We start from the raw sequence: 16,751 nt of genomic DNA on the forward strand, positions 1-16,751 counted from the left end.
TACTAAGTATGACATTTATTTGTAACTCAAATGGACTCTAGTAATCATGAATCCATGAGTTCTCAATGATCTCCACCTTAAAATTGGTTAGTTCAAATTGATTAAGCTAACCCACTATGATATAACTTTTTTATTATTATCCTTTAATCGTTAACTAATATCTTTTCAAGAATCAAGTTAAATATTTTTCTTAAAAGGGGGCTAATCATGATAGTTTCATAATTGGTTGGGTCATCTTGATTTCTGAATTTCAAATAAGGACAATTGTCAATGGGTACTTAATCAGGTCAATGAAAGTAGGGTAGTGTTATCACTCCCACAAAGGTTCAAGTCTCCTAATAACATACTTGTACTTGCGCCTGTGAAAATTTGTGGGGCTAAGTGCAAGTTCTAAACAGCTTTGGCAAAATAGATTCCCCTACTCATGGCTTCTTAGATGAAGGGGCTTCTTGTAGCATGACAAGTTGCTTTTATCCCATTGTTAAATCTAATATAGTGTAGATATTGCTTGCTTATGTTGATTGGAAGTTTTTAGTTAAAAGAAAAATACAGATATTTCAACTTTGTAACCATTTTTAGGGAAGCCTACTTGATAGTTTGATTGAAAAGATGTTTAATATGAAACAATGTGATCAAACCATTTTAAATCTTGCCTTGGAATCATTTAATGTCTTCAACATTACCATTTGTGGAGTGCTTAATCCCACATTTTACATTTGTCACTGGAGAAAACTCATTATAATTATAAGCGATGATCGGGATATCCTTAAACACAAGGAAAACCATATAAAAGCCAAATAAAAAAAAATCCTAATATCTATTTAAACTTTGAATTATATCAGTTAAATCATAAAATATGCAACACTCACTCGCATGAAAAATGATAAATTATTTAATATGGAAAATTTGAAATGAAATGTAAAATTAATAAACTTTTATTTTGCTTCCACATTTTATTATTATTCTTATTATCCAATTTTAAGGTCACAACCAAGCCAAACACCAAATTAATGTATAAGACAAAATAATAATTTTTCAAAACATTTATTATTTATAATATATTTTTTAATTATTTAAAATTCTAAAAAATATTTTACTTACATTAAAAATTGTTTTTTCAAAATTTTTATTATTTATAATTATTTAAAAGTATAATATATATAATGAGTTTTGCTTCAATATTTTCAATAAATTTTATAATATATATGAGATAAAAAAATAACTTTTTATTAATAATATTGTAAAAATCATGATTTTCCAATATTAAAAATTGAACTAATCACTAAAAATATTATTTTACTTTACACTAACCAAATACACTTTAAATCATGGCAAAATAAATATATATAATTAATTGTGCTTCAACATCTCTAATAAATTTTATAATATATATGATAAAAAATAACTTTTTATTAAGAATATTATAAAAATCGTGATTTTCCAATTTATTTTTACCAATATTATAAAAACTATAAAAATAAAAAAATCAAATTTATTAAAAATTTAACTAAATCACTAAAAATATTATTTTACTTTATACAAACAAAATAAACTTTAAATCATGACAAAACTTCAAATATTTTAAAAATATTATTACCCATGCACATTTGAATGACCTAGATTGTCTATTAATACACCATTTACCATCAATCCACAATCCATAGCTAACCTACTTTTATTATTATAATTAATAATAATAATAGACAAGACCATCACCTTAACCCTCTGACACAGAGGCTTTGTCTCCGTTAATATATGACATGGATGGTCAACCTGCCCACCCACGTGGAGGTTGATCCTCAACTATAAAATAAACGAGAAGTGGCTTACTAGGTCAACACCATAGGGTACAACCAGTGGGAAGATCTTGTGTAAACCCATCCACGTCCGGGAAACCCGGAATTGATTAAAAATTCGTCACTGTGGTGCTGTGTGTGAGCGTTCCATAGCGACCGACGATGGTACCTGAGATTTCGTCATCTTCCTCAGGCTTGGAGTCCGACAACAACGTGCACGAGAATGATCACTGGGAGGCGACGACGGTTCCCAAATCCTGGGCATCGCTGCCCAGTTCGTGTTTAAAACCCATTTAGAAATTGTCGTTTTGCTGTCCAATTTGTAATTTTTTTCCTTGTGGGTTTATTCATCATTCATCATACAGGGCCTCTGTCTGTGACGGATCTAGCTGCAATGCCCAGCCGTGAATCTCAGGTTCGTGTGGCCTATCAGGTAAGAAATTTTCCCTTGTTTGAGGGGTGTAGGTTGTTTTCCATCAATTTTTAAGAAGTCACAGATTCTACCATGTTTTAATGGCGGTTGTTGGGCGAAATATTTAAAATTTTCCTTCAAGGCATTTTTGCTAAACTAGGAAATAACGACATTAGCTAGAAAATGGTATAATTCTTTCAATTTGTACCTCACTGATGAAACTACTTTACATATTTTGATAACTTCTTACTGGTTTTGTCAACATTGGTATGGGTTGAGCTTGCCTATTATGAGGTGAACTAATAGGCTTTTATCATTCACCTCTCTTGGTGGTGATTTGGAAAGTATTCCAGGTCGCTGAGACTGTTATGAACAAAATTACATGAGGTTGAAAGCAATGGTTGAAATTTTCTAAGTGGTCGGTGTGGACTTCCCAAGCCATCATGAAATTTGCAAGGAAACATATGTGTGGAGTACGGTTCCTACACTAATCCATAAGAAAATAATGTGTAAAAACTTAGAACAAAACAATTGCACACAAATGACAGAAACAACAAACTATTAAAACAACATGATTTCATTGGAAATCCATGAGAGAATAATGTGTAAAAACTTAGAACAAAACAATTGCACACAAATGACCGAAACAACAAACTTCATGGGAAAACCCTTATAGGAGAAAAACCTCACTTTGTAAAACACATTCAATATATTATTTAACAACTCAATGATTACAAGACATTATAGAGTCTTTGTGCTCTCAACAAGAGTGTTTACTAGTAGCATAAGGATGTTGGAGAAATTTCAGCAATATAACAATATGTTAAAACTCACACACTTTGTTTTCCTCTAACCTTCACACTCAACAAATAGGCATAGAAAAACCATAAATCATTTATGATTTTCAAATTCTACATGCCCGAAACTACTATCAATTAATTGGCTGATCACTGCTGCTTAGCATTCATTGCTTGCTAGTGATCCATATTTATTCCATGCCACTAAGCAGTTATTTATTGATACAATTCAACAATCATTATCTATTCTACTATAGGACTACAAGGTGTATGATAGACCTACCCCAACATTCTCCCTTCTTGTCATATATTTTGCAAAGACCATAAGGGAAAATGCATCACACTGTGAGCTAATTACTAGGGCCATATGACCGTAGATGCTAGGGGCCATAATACCCATAGACTCATAGCATAACTTCAATTTACTTGTGCTCATTGGTTGTTTCAATGCATTTACAACATTTTGCGAAGTGTCAACTTTCTCTATTGTCACTTTTTTATCCTCTACCATGTCCCTAACAAAAATGGTAGTATATATCTATATGCTTTGTCTTTACATGAAAGATTAGGTTCTTAGCTAGGAAAATGACACTATTACTATAATGTTAAATTGTAATAGCTCTCTAACTGAGCCCTATTTATGAGCATAGTTTCATAAGCCAAATGGCCTTCTTACAATCATTAGTAGCTACCATATACTCTGTCTTTGTATTGGACAAAGTCGGCACAACTTGTTGCTTGCTCATCCAACTTACTGCTCTACAAAGAAATCGAAACACATATCTACTAGTAGATCTCTTTTTATCTACATCCCTTGCCCAATCAGAATCCACATAACCCTGTATATCCACTAAGTGTGAGTCCCCTGAAACATCACTATGATAGCAAATGGAATATTCAGAAGTACCTCACAAATACTTGGAGGCCCTCTTCATTGCATCCCAATGTCCACGTCCAGGATTAGCCATGAATCAACTCAAGATTTGCATTGCTTGGGCAATGTCTGGTCTAGTACAATCAATAGCATATATCAAACTACCAACTATAATAGCATAAGGTATACAAGTTGTATCCTCCATCTCTATGGGTGTTGTAGGATATTGCTCAATTGAAAGTTTAGTTCCCATAGAAATTGAAACACTCAATGGTCTGCAATTTGTTTTGAGAAAACGATGTAGCACATAATTTACATGCTTACTTTGGCAATTGGCTCAACCAAATCTTTTTGTTTTCTCTATCTCTCCTGATCTCCACTTGTAAGATATATTTTGTAGTCCCTAAATTCTTCATATCAAATTGTCTTGAAAGTTGTAACTTCAAATCACGAATCACATCCTTACTGTTACAAAAATTAACATAACATCTACATATAGAGTGATAACAAGGAAATGACCACCATCTTGTTTGTAATACATAGCAATTTGATTTGAATCTCAGAAATCCCAATCCTAACACAAAAGAATCAAACTTTTGGTACCACATTTTGGAAGAATGTTTGAGACCATATAAAGACTTTTTAAATTTGTCAACTGATGACTCTACCATTTTCAATGTTCTTCTTTGGCTGTGTCATATAGATCTTCTCCTTCAAGTCACCATGTATAAATGTTGTTTTCACATCCATTTGTTCTATCTCTAAATCAAAACCTATTGCTACATATAATAGGAACCTATTGAATGTCAACTAAGCAATTGGGGAAAACACCTCACCAAAGTCTATCCCCTTAACCTAGGAATATCCTGTCGCAACCAACCTTGCCTTGTGCTTTTCAACATTGCCATTTAAAACAATCTTCTTTTTGAACATTCATTTTACATCCAATGAGTTTCCATCCATCAGGAAATAGTACTAAGTATCATGTGTCATTCTTTCTAAGCATAGCCATTTCCTCATCCATTGCCAATCTCCAAGACTCCTTATCTTCTATCTCCATTGCCCCTTTCATAGTTCTAGGCTCATTGGGGTTAACAAATAAAGCAAATATACAAACGAAGCTAGACAAACTTGCTTTTTAGACTGGTTGCATTTTGAGTGGACCTGCTTAAAGTTTGAGGTGGAGTTTGTTCATCCTCTTTGAACCCACACCCTAATTGTTGGAATTTCTAAGTCTAACCCGTTAGAAACCCTTCATGTACTTTCTGATTTATTCTTACCTACTTGTTCTGTTAATTAACAAGTTATTTACCATGTAAATACTGGAAATAAATACAAGTACATGCTCAACACATTACAGATCATCAACTGAAGGAAACAAAAAACAAGCACACAAGTGACACCATTGTTTTTGGACAAATGTCCCCAGAAAAACCCAATGAGGGAAAACAGGTGCAACTGTCTGAGGGTTTTATTATTATGCAGTTTTTGAATACAATATGGGTGCCAATACCAGCCCACCCAATAGAGAATAATCTTGGCAGTAGTACCTCTCTACTCAGAAGTAAATATTCTGGTTGAAACCCCGGATAAAGACTCCGACAGCTTCACAACTCCAATCTGCCCCATGAAACCCCAGTGTCAGCCTCTAGGGACAACGTCAGCCCTTTCTGGCCCAACGTCTGCCCAACGTCACTCTGGCTTGGCTTGCGTCATCCTCTAGAGGCACCGCGTCACCCACGTTGGCCCTCTGAGGGTCTGCGTGAACCCCTAGCTACCTCTGCGTGAGCCCTGGCTGGCTTTGCGTGAACCCCTGGTTAGTTCTGCGTCCCTCACTCTCGGCTACTGCGTTGATCCTCCTAGTGCTATCTCTGCCTCTCTGCTTCTGTATTCACTGCCCCTCAGCTGCAACTCCGATCACTCTCTCGACCTCCTCAACAAACCCAGCACTAGAAAGTCGAAATCTTGATCAACTCGGTGTGTTCTCCAAGTGACCCTCAAGCCTCCTCTTATACTTTTTTCGTTGACAAATCAATGGTCGAGATTAAGTCCCTAATCAACGGCTAAGATTAGATCTGGCTTGATCCATGACTTTTGGACCATTCTAACATAGTTTTATATTAATTCACATTATTATTTTGTTTTCCCTAAGTTTAGACTTAGGGACTCCATTAAAAATATTAATTATTTTAATATCTCCCAAACTATTTAGAATTTGCCCAAACCCTTTTTGGGTATTGGAGATCTCATGTGCCTTAGCCTCTCCACCAATTTTCGTGGCTAGAGCACATCCGATGCTACCCCAAATCAACACTCCCTCTTAGCGAGGACTGTGCTCTAGCAATACTTCTCACTGAGTATCACCCTGATCATCCAACATCGGTCCCTGTGCTGATGCTAGCCCTGCTGCCCATCATCTACACTGCTACATCCTGCACTGCTACCCATGGCCCTGCCACTGTCACTGTTGCACTCGTACTGCAACACCCTCTCATCATGTTGCATCGTGCTGCCATAGCACTGTCATTGCTAACTGCTGCACTGTAGCCCAGTTACTGAGAAGTAAGTATCTGATCTCCCAACTCTGACATCTCCGTTAGGCTAGAGACACCCATGATGCTGAAGCTCCCTCTGTCGCTGACAAGTGCTCCCTCTTTGACCTCTGCGCTGCTGCAACTATTCCATGCATCTCACACCGTTGCACACCTCTCTGTGCCACCTTGCACTGGTGCAATACTCCTGTGCTTCTCACACTGCTGCTTCACGCTGTCCTTGGAATCCTGCATTGTAGCTCCCTCTGTCACTCCATCCGCATCCTGTCTCTACTGACATTTGCTAGTACCGCTACTCCTCTTCGGGGCTCCCGTAGCAAGGTCTAATCCAAGAGGCTGGGTACCTCGAAGATCCTGCCCCTCATCGCCTGTAGTCCGTCTGACTACAGCTCGATGTCTCCCCACTTCCGCTCAAGTGGTGTGTGTGTACTCATGGCACAATCATTGTTTGTCTCCACTTCCTCCTCTGCCCTTGCTGGAGCAGCCTTGGTCTCGGAGGCCTCTCCCTTGCTCTTCTTCCTTGGACACTGGGTTGCATATTGATCCAACTCCCCACAGTGGAAGCATTTGACCTTGGAGAGGTTCTTCTTCTTCCGTTTCTCCTGCTTTCCCTTAGATGCTAGGGCAGCATCCACCTCCTCCTCCTTCTTGATTCTGATCCCCTTGCCGTTGCTTCCCGCCTTGCTAAGCCTTCTGATCTCTTCTTGGTGAAGAGCCGCCCACATTTCCTCCCAATCTAGAAGGGTTGCCCTGCCCAGTATGCTCTGGACAAACACATCCCAGTCTTCTGAGACTGCGTTCAGGGCTGTTCTCACCATCAATTCTTGATCCGGCATGGCTCCAATGGAAGTCAGCTAATCCCGGATCTCCTTCAATTGACCGAGGAAGGGGTCGATCTGTTCTCCCTTCTGCATCTGGTATGACCGCAACTGATTTTCTAGTAACATCCTTCTCTGCACAGAAGTATGCTGGTACAATTTCTTTAGGGCCTCCCACATCTCATTTACTGTGTCCTTTTCGACAATATGTGGTACTACATGGTCCTTGACCCCTTCAAGAATGATGCTCTTGGCCCTCGCCATTGCCTCCTCGTACTTGTCGTTATCAGCTGGGTCAATTGGGATTGCTATCGTCATTAAGGCGAAGTGCTTGACACGATTCCTGTCTAGAACGGATAAGGTTCAGGCCTTCTAGACTACGAAGTTTGAGGCTCCTTCCAGTCTGTCTTGGTCGCTTAACCTGTTTACTGCCATTTCGCTGATCCTCCACTTCCCTCCTGGAAGTTCTTGGTGTGACTCCCTCTGAGCCTTGATTTCCCTCCTGGAAACCCTTCTGCCAATGTCGAGGTGCCCCCACTCTGATCGTTAGTGCAACTGCACCACTGATCCGAACTTCTCGGCTAGAAATCCTCGGTAGCAACTCCCTCCTCCTTGGTCTTGCCCTGTTAGGTACTGTTCTGACTACAGTACCCCACTAGCTCCACTCTGCAACTTACCCACAGCCTCCTAAACCCCAACAAACTGAAGGTTAGAGCTCCTAGGCTCTGTGCAATTAGGCACTGGCTGAAGTGCTCCCTAGCCAACTGCGTCAACCCTCTCGGTCTCTACGTGAGCCTTTTTTGCCCTCCTCAGTCTCTGCGCTGGCCTCTTCCTGGCTCAATCTTGATGACGCAAGCAATGGATCACCCCTTCCTTGCTGCTTCTCTGCTAGGAACAACTCCTGTCACTTGGGACAACTGTTTCTGCTGCTGCTGCCCTGCTCGGCTGATGCCCTCAGTTCTCTTGTGATCTGCAACCAACCTTTGATACCATGTTGGAATTTCTAAGTCTAACTCGTTAGAAACCCTTCATGTACTTTCTGATTTATTCCTACCTACTTGTTCTGTTAATTAACAAGTTATTTACCATGTAAATAGTGGAAATAAATACGAGTACATGCTCAACACATTATAGATCATCAACTGAAGGAAACAAAAAACAAGCACACAAGTGACACCGTTGTTTTTGGACCAATGTGTACGGAAAAACCCAATGCGGGAAAACCGGTGTAGCTATCTGAGGGTTTTATTATTATGCAATTTCTGAATACAATCTGGGTGCCAACACCGGCTCACCCAACAGTGAATAATCTCGGCAGTAGTACCTCTCTACTCAGAAGCAGATATTCCGGCTGAAACCCTAGATAAACACTGCGGCAACTTCACAGCTCCAATCTGCCCCATGAAACCCCAGTGCCAGCCTCTAGGGACAGTGTCAACCCTTTCTGGCCCATCGTTTGCCTAGCGTCACTTTGGCTTGGCCTGCATCAACCTCTAGAGGCACTGCATCAACCCTCTTGCCCTCTGCGTCACCCACGCTGGTCTTCTGAGGCATTGCGCAGCTCCTGGCTGCCTCTGCGTGAGCCTTGGCTGGCTCTGCATGAACCCCTGGCTGGTTTTGCATCCCTCACTCTTGGCTACTGCGCTGATCCTCCTGGTGCTATCTCTGCCTCTCTGCTTCTGTATTCACTGCCCCTCAGTTGCAACTCTAATCACTCTCTCGACTTCCTCAACAAACCCAGCCCTAAAAAATCGAAATCTTGATCAACTCGGTGTGTTCTCCAAGTGACCCTCAAGCCTCCTCTTATACTTTTCTTGTTGACAAATCAACGGTCGAGATTAAGTCCCTAATCAACGGCTAAGATTAGATCTGGCTTGATCCATGACTTTTGGACCATTCTAACACAGTTTTATATTAATTCACATTAATATTTTACTTTCCCTAAGTTTAGACTTAGGGACTCCATTAAAAATATTAATTATTTTAATATCTCCAAACCCAAACCCTTTCTGGATATTGGAGATCTCATGTGCCTTAGCCTCTCCACCAATTTTCGTGGCTAGAGCACATCCGATGCTACCCCAAATCAACACTAATTAGTGTTGAAATTCGTTTATAAACTAAAATTTCTGATCATGATAATTACTTGTGATTGATATGTATGTTTCCTTTTAGTATTTACTTCTTTTAATTATGTCATCCAACAATCATACATTAAAAAATGGAGAGATTATAGTGCAAAACAGACAAGAGACACCATGAATTAGGCTATAGGCCAGGGCAAAACCCACAAGGGGAAAACCCACCAATCCTTTCTTATAGAATCTTTGTCAACAAGAGAAATCTAAGTCATAGATAAACTAATTAGAAGCCCTGGTGCCAAGTCAGCCCTCAATTAGAAAAAAGCTGCCACAAGTCTGCTCATAAGTCCTCAAATCATAGGCTGCCCATGATGATGATGATCATCATCATCTAGATTTGCTTCTATTCTCATTGGCCTAGCACAAAAAATGGCATAGGCACAAACTTTACTTGTTGACCTTATTGCTTACTACAGTCCTTCAAATATATGCCTTAGACCATATAAGTATGCCTCAGAGATTAAGTATGCCTTGATGAACCTCGTGACCGAATATCGCTATATTTTAGGAGATATGATCTGAGAAAGTTAGGGTTTTTGCAGGCTCCCGAATTCCATGTCAAATAGGTGACGTTGGGAAAATCATCATAACATTCTCTCTGTGCATTGGATTCAAATTTCGTAAATAGTGACAGAAAGAGGACGGACTGTAGTTTGTTGGGTATCATTTTCAGGGCTGAAGGTCACAATAGTGACACGTGGCACTTCGTACAAGTTCGCTCTACTAAACTAGTCTATAATCAGGTCATCATGGGAGATTGGACATAACTCTTTCTTTAAGAATCCAATCTTGATCAGACCTGTGGGGTTGGAAAGAGGACTCAAAGGGCTACCACAGGACGAAATTTCAGACCCTGGAGATTCGAAATTACATAGATACAACAGATTCAATATCGAGCTCCTAGAAGGCAAGAAAAATCATGCATTCAAGGATCACTGCAGTAAGGACCACACATCAATAGTCAAGGGTAAGTTTCCTACAACAAGGTATGTATGATTAATGTTTACATTTGAAATATGAGTATCATCTCTGACATATGTTTTTGCAGGACAACGTAAGTACATACAGGGTCTCGGTTATATCTCTATGTCTCTATATGTCACAGTTAGTTTTGATACCACATTTCGGATGTCCTATTCTTGATACGACACATTTGATGCTACATATTCTTGATGCTACACCAAGTCTGCTAAATCTATATGATGTTGTAAGTTCATGTTACTTGTCTTGTTATAATTGATAGAATGGTCTCTGTTGTTGTACTTAGAACTTGGTCCATCACAAGTCTAGGGTCCGTCCTCAGTTTTTATTGTATATATCTTTAGGTCAGTTTTGGATATGGTCTTGCATAGACCCGGCCTATATCAAGAGTGGGAGTCTTTGTCTACTGCTGCAACAAGTCAACAACAAAAGTGACAAGCACACTTTAGGTACGCATTGTAATTTTAATTTGTATTTATTCATTATTATGCACTTACATGTGTTTTGTAGACAGAGGTAAGTTGAAGGGTATTTTGTTTTGCTTTGGGATTTGGTTTCACTGGGCAAATTTTGCATGTAGGTAGAAGAAGATTCAAGTACAACTTCAAGCAAGAATTCAAGAGCAGAAGTATCAAATCAAAGGAAGCATTGCAGCGGGACATCCTTTGAAGACATGACAACCATCCGTATATTGTGAAGAAGTGTCAAGGCCAAAAGTCATCATTGTAAAGTTGTAAAAGAGTCATTTGTAAAAGTGTCATCATTGGAAGAGTCATTATTGTAAAAGAGTCAATTTGTCTAGAGTCGAAGAGGCAGTGTTGGGAGGTATAGGAGTCACTGTTGGGATGATGTCATGGTTGAGTTGCAGGTTATAAAGTGACTAGGTAATTGGTCAAGTACACGAAATTATTGTACATCTTAAAGTATCGTGGATTGTTGTCCCTGGTTTGGGAATCCACAGTCTTGTCTTATTTTAGTCATTATAGGGTGGCAGGGAGGTGCTAGGCAGGTGTGTGAACTTATAAAGTTGCCTATAGGTTGGGGCCTGTGAACACTTCAGGGTGGTGGGGTGGTGCTAGGGCGAGTTTGGGGCATCCATTCAGTTGATTATTGAAGAAACCAGGGCGTTGGGGCATCCTTCCAGTGGGAGATGGAGAAGAATGCTTTTCTAGAATTCGAGGAAGTTGTTGCTTTCATTTCAGTTGGGGCTGAAGATTAAAGAATTTATTAGAAAAGCGTTTGGTGGTTTTTGACCCGGAGGGGATTTTCCACCTAAAATTCTTATGCCTACTATGTTCTTTTATTTACTGTTATTACTGCTTAAACATTAACAATAATTGAAGATTAACTAATGCTATGAAAAGATTTAAAAGTGCTAATTGCTAAGGAATAATGATTCACACCCCTCTTAGTATTTCCAACAAAAACAACCATCAATAGTACCTTTTCTTATCATTAGCATTGCCATCTTAGTAATCGAATCAAATTCATCAAAGAATCAATCAACTTCCATCATTCAAATTCCAGGAGGATCTAGATCGCACACTTCCCTTGACTAAGGAAGTTTTTACCAAGTTTCTGCCAAACCTCAAGACTTAAATAGTAGTGTATCAATCCAAGATTCTTCATGTCAAATTCTGCTTCCAACTCCCTCTGAAGGCAACACCTTTTTTGAAGTAGAAACTTTGTAATAAACAGAAAGAAGTAAATATGTTATTAATAATTTAATGATGATTACATTTTTGTGAGAGGCTCGGGCTATATACCGCCTTAGGTGCCTCTTGGTGAATGATCATGCCCTTTTGCTTAATAAACTACACTAACTAATTTTTACATAATATTAACTAATTTTTACATAACATTGCCTTCCTCTCGAAAGAATGCTTTGTCCTCAAAGCATACGTAACGACGGATGTTGTTGACAAAATGCTTCGGTCTCCCAAGAAGCTTCTTCTTCGGGTAAGTCCTTCCACTTGATCAAGTATTCCTTGATTGTACGATGTCGAAGCTTCCTTTCTCTAGTAGATAAAATACCTTCTGGTTCTAGAATGACCCTTCCTTCATCATCCAGGGATGGAAGCGTTGTTTGTGCAGATTGATGGTCACCTATTTCCCTTTTAAGGCAAGAGACATGGAAGACGTTGTGAACACGACTTTTCTCTGGAAGGCTTAAACCATACGCAACTTGGCTGATCTTTTTGTTGATCTGATAAGGTCCATAGAACTTTGGTGCCAATTTGTTTTTTCCTTTTTGTTTTAAGGACAATTGTTTGTATGGTTGGAGCTTGACAAACACCCATTCTCCGACTTCAAACTCTCTTTCGGTTCTGTTTTGGTCTGCTTGTTGCTTCATACGATTCCTCGCATTATTCAAGTTTTCTTTCAGTATTTGGACGATTTTTTGGGTTTCTTCTAGTTGATTTTTAACAACAGGTAGATTTGTCTAGACAATAGCTAGATCCTTCCATTTTGGGGGTTCATATCCATACAAAGCTTGAAATGGCGTCATTTTTGCTGACATATGATAAGTAGAATTATACCACCACTCAGCGAGATGCAACCATTGAGCCCACTTGTTTTGTTTTTCTGTAGCATAGCAACGTAGGTAGGCCTCCAAACATTTATTGAAAACCTCTATTTGTCCATCTGTTTGAGGGTGATAAGCAAAACTCATATTTAGGTAGGTTCCTATGTGGTTGAACAACTCTTTCCAGAAATTACCCTTGAATTTGGCATCTCTATCACTCACAATGACTTTTGGAAAACTGTGTAATTTATATATATTTTTGCAGAATATTTCAGCGATTTGTTTAGCTGAGTATGATTTCTTTATTGCCATAAAGTGATCATATATGGTGAGTCTGTCGACCACTATGAAAATCTTGTCCTTTCCTTCAGATATGGGTAATCCTTCAATAAAGTCCATCAAATTTTTTTCCCATTTCTGATTTGGAATGTTTAAAGGGTGAAGTAATCCAGGTGTCGTAATATTTTCACTTTTATTTCTTTGACATGTGTCACACTCTGCTACATACTTCTGAATATCGCGACTCATTCCTTTCCAAAAGAAGGATTGACATGCATTGTAGTAAGTCTTAAAGAATCCTACGTGTCCAGTTGATGGTGAATCATGTGACTCCTTGAGTATCTTAAATTTAAACTTGGAGTTTGCATTTAGATAGATTCTTCCCTTGTACCATAGAATATCATTCTTCCATTCAAGTTTTGAGTTGTTGGGAAGGTTATTGATTATTGCTGTTATTTCTGGATCCTTGGCATACTCACTTCGAATCTCATTAAGCCATTCAGGAACAACAACCGAGATTGCAAGTAGTGTTGGTTCTTTGTCTTTCCTGGATAGGGCATCTGCTACTACATTGTCTTTTCCCCTTTTATGTAGTATTTCCATGTCAAAGGTGGCAATTTTTTCAATCCATTTTTGTTGTTCTTCAGAAAGTGTTTTTTGTTGAAGGAGGTGCTGGAGACTGTTATGGTCTGTTCGAATGGAGAACTTACTTCCCAAAAGATATTGCCTCCACTTAGCTAGTGCGTGCATAATAGCGAGCATTTCTTTGTTGTATGTGGACTTGAGGCGTTCTCTTTTATTGAGCTTCCTGCTTTCAAAAGCTATTGGATGCCCTTCTTGCATTAACACTGCACCTATACCGAATCCGGAAGCATCACACTCGATGATAAATGGTTTAGAAAAATCTGGTGTTGCCAATACCGGGGCATTAGACATAACTTCCTTTAATTTTTCAAAACACCTTCCTGCTTCCTCATCCCATAGAAATGAATTCTTCTTTAAAAGGTTTGTCAGAGGCGCAATTATATGTGCATAGTTTTTAATAAACCTTCGGTAATATCCAGTCAAACCTAAGAACCCTCTTAGCTTGGATACATTAACTAGTTTGGTCCATTCCTTTATAGCTTTGATTTTATTAGGGTCCACCTTTACGCCTTCATGGGATATAATGTGTCCAAGGTATTCTACTTCTTCCTTTCTGAAGGTGCATTTGGATTTTTTTGCATAAAACTGATGCTTTTTTAGTAGTGTAATAACTTTATCTAGATGTTGTAAGTGCTAATTCCAAGTTTTACTGTAAATTAAAATATCGTCAAAGAATACTAATACGAACTTCCTAAGATGTGGACGAAATAATTTGTTCATAGTTGCTTGAAACGTTGCTGGTGCATTGGTTAGCCCAAATGGCATTACTTTAAATTCATAGTGACCTTCGTGTGTTCGGAATACCGTTTTTGGTATGTCTTCCAACTTGATTCTGATTTGATAATAGCCTGACCTTAAGTCCAATTTTGAGAAGTATTTTGCACCATGTAGCTCATCCAACATTTCGTCAATAAAGGGAATTGGGAACTTGTTTTTAATTGTTATTTTGTTTAATCCTTTATAATCAATACATAGCCTGAATGACCCATCCTTCTTCCTTACCAATACCACTGGAGCAACATACAGACTTTTACATTTTCGAGATGATCCCACACTTTAAAAGGTCTTGGATTAATCTCTCAATTTCCGTCTTTTGGTGATGTGGATATCAGTATGGCTTGATGTTGGCGGGGTCTGATCCTGCTTTGACTTCTATTGTATGCTCAATTTCCCTGTTAGGAGGCATTTTCATAAGTAGGTCTTGAAATACTTTTTCATGTTTCTGAATTAGATCTTGTATCTCTAGTGACTCTTCACCAATCATATTTGCAGATAACATTTCTAATTGGTGACATTGTACTACGTAAGCGGGTGCTCCTTTTCGAATCATCTTCATCATCTGAGATGATGATACAATTTGATTCTCTGGTGCTTGGAATCTGTGTAATTTGTACCTCTAACCTCCCCATTTAAATCTTATGAATTGTACTTGATGGTTGGCAGCATAAGTGCCTAGAGTTCGTAGCCATTGGATACCTAAGACTACATCTACTCCACCTAATGGTACAGTGAAGAACGAAGATTCTAAATTAAAGTCTTGAATCTGCAATTTGACCTTATGGCATTTTCCCACCTTTTCAATCTTCTTACTGTCAGCTACCATCACCTTCATGTTTGGTAAGGGAAATGAAAAAATATTGAGTCTCTTTGCCACGGTTGCATCTAAAAAATTGTGTGTGCTACCAGAGTCGATGAGAACCACTACGTTGTTCTTCTTTATATGTCCTTTCAACTTTAAGGTCTGAGGTTGTGATATACCTGTCATAGCTGATAGTGACACTTGCGGAATACTTCCGTCATCTAATTCTGGTGAGAATTCTAGGGCATCTTCTGTTTCTTCTATGTCAGAATCCTCACTGTTTGAATCGTTAGTTGCTTCACAATTATATAGGTTCTTTGGTTCTTTTCCTTTAGCACACCTATGTTTGGGGTCCCACTTCTCACCACAGCGTTTGCATTTGCCTTCTTTTATCCTTTGTATTTCCACATTAGATTTTTCACCTTCACGACGATGTGGTGGAACATATCTTGTATTATTTGAATCCACAGACTGGGGTACTCTTCGTCTTGAATATACTTTTTCTAGTTTTGACCACAGTATTTGTTCAAATTTCTTTTCAGCAGTTTTTGCTTTTCGTCTTGCTACTTCTATTGACTTAATGTCATGAAGGTCAAGTTCTACTTTTAAATGAGTTTTAAGTCTAGAGATGTATGATTGAACTCGACGAGACTCTGATAACTCAGGTGCTCGTGTCACTAAGGTTTCCCATTTTTGAGTGTACTCATCCACACTTCCTTTTTGTCGTAATTTGATGAGTGATGAAAAAAACCCTTCTTCCCTTACACCTTGGAATCTTTTAAAGAATGCATCCTTAAATTTCCTCCAACTGATGGCGATTGTCGTCTTCTTCCACCACATATACCAATTATATGCTTTTCCTTCCATTTTCATGGATGCGTGCCTAAGCCTTTCGTCATCATCGTTGATGTCATAAATCTCGAAGTATTCTTCTGCTTTATTTATCCATGCAACACTGTATTTTTTGTTTCCATCGAATTTAGGCATCTCGAATTTTTCCCTTCGCTAATATTTCGCTAATGGTTGAGCGAAAAAGGATGTTGATTGGTAAATGTATCCCAGAGTTGCTTATTTGAAAAAATCGCATTACTATTTTCTTGGTGGGGTGTTGCTGATTTTTTTGGAGATTCAGCCTTTTGAGAATCTGTTGATTTTGTTGAGTCTGATGAATTGTGCTCTAGATTTTCTCCATCTTCTTGGAGTAGTTGTTCGGGTGTAATATCATGCTTTCTACACAAGTGGTTCAGCAATGCCAAGGTCTGTTTTTGATTTATTTCGGTTTGGCTATGGTTCTGCCCCATCTGTAGTTCTATTCGATTTGTCGTATCCTGAAGTCTCTTGATATCATCA

The 16,751-nt window shown here is 38.6% G+C and overlaps 1 protein-coding gene across 5 annotated transcripts in view; it reads left to right on the top strand.

Annotated features, from left to right (window-relative positions):
* The first annotated feature begins 1,814 nt into the window (after positions 1 to 1,814).
* Positions 1,815 to 16,751, top strand: part of LOC149186915 (arogenate dehydratase/prephenate dehydratase 1, chloroplastic-like) — a 193,527-nt gene continuing 178,590 nt past the window's right edge. For 2 of the 5 annotated variants that reach the window (XM_089411227.1, XM_089411226.1), the window contains exons 1-2: positions 1,815 to 2,070; positions 2,162 to 2,229. In XM_089411227.1, coding sequence (XP_089267353.1) covers positions 1,959 to 2,070; positions 2,162 to 2,229 — 180 coding nt within the window. In that variant the 5' untranslated portion in view covers positions 1,815 to 1,958. The remainder of the gene's footprint in view (positions 2,071 to 2,161; positions 2,230 to 16,751) is intronic. The other 3 variants (XR_016255729.1, XR_016255730.1, XM_089411225.1) reach the window with 2 other exon arrangements.

The sequence above is a fragment of the Pinus tabuliformis genome, chromosome 3_1 (assembly GCF_031772625.1).
Source record: "Pinus tabuliformis cultivar Carrire ecotype Pingquan chromosome 3_1, CPIR1, whole genome shotgun sequence".
Lineage (NCBI taxonomy): Eukaryota > Viridiplantae > Streptophyta > Pinopsida > Pinales > Pinaceae > Pinus > Pinus tabuliformis.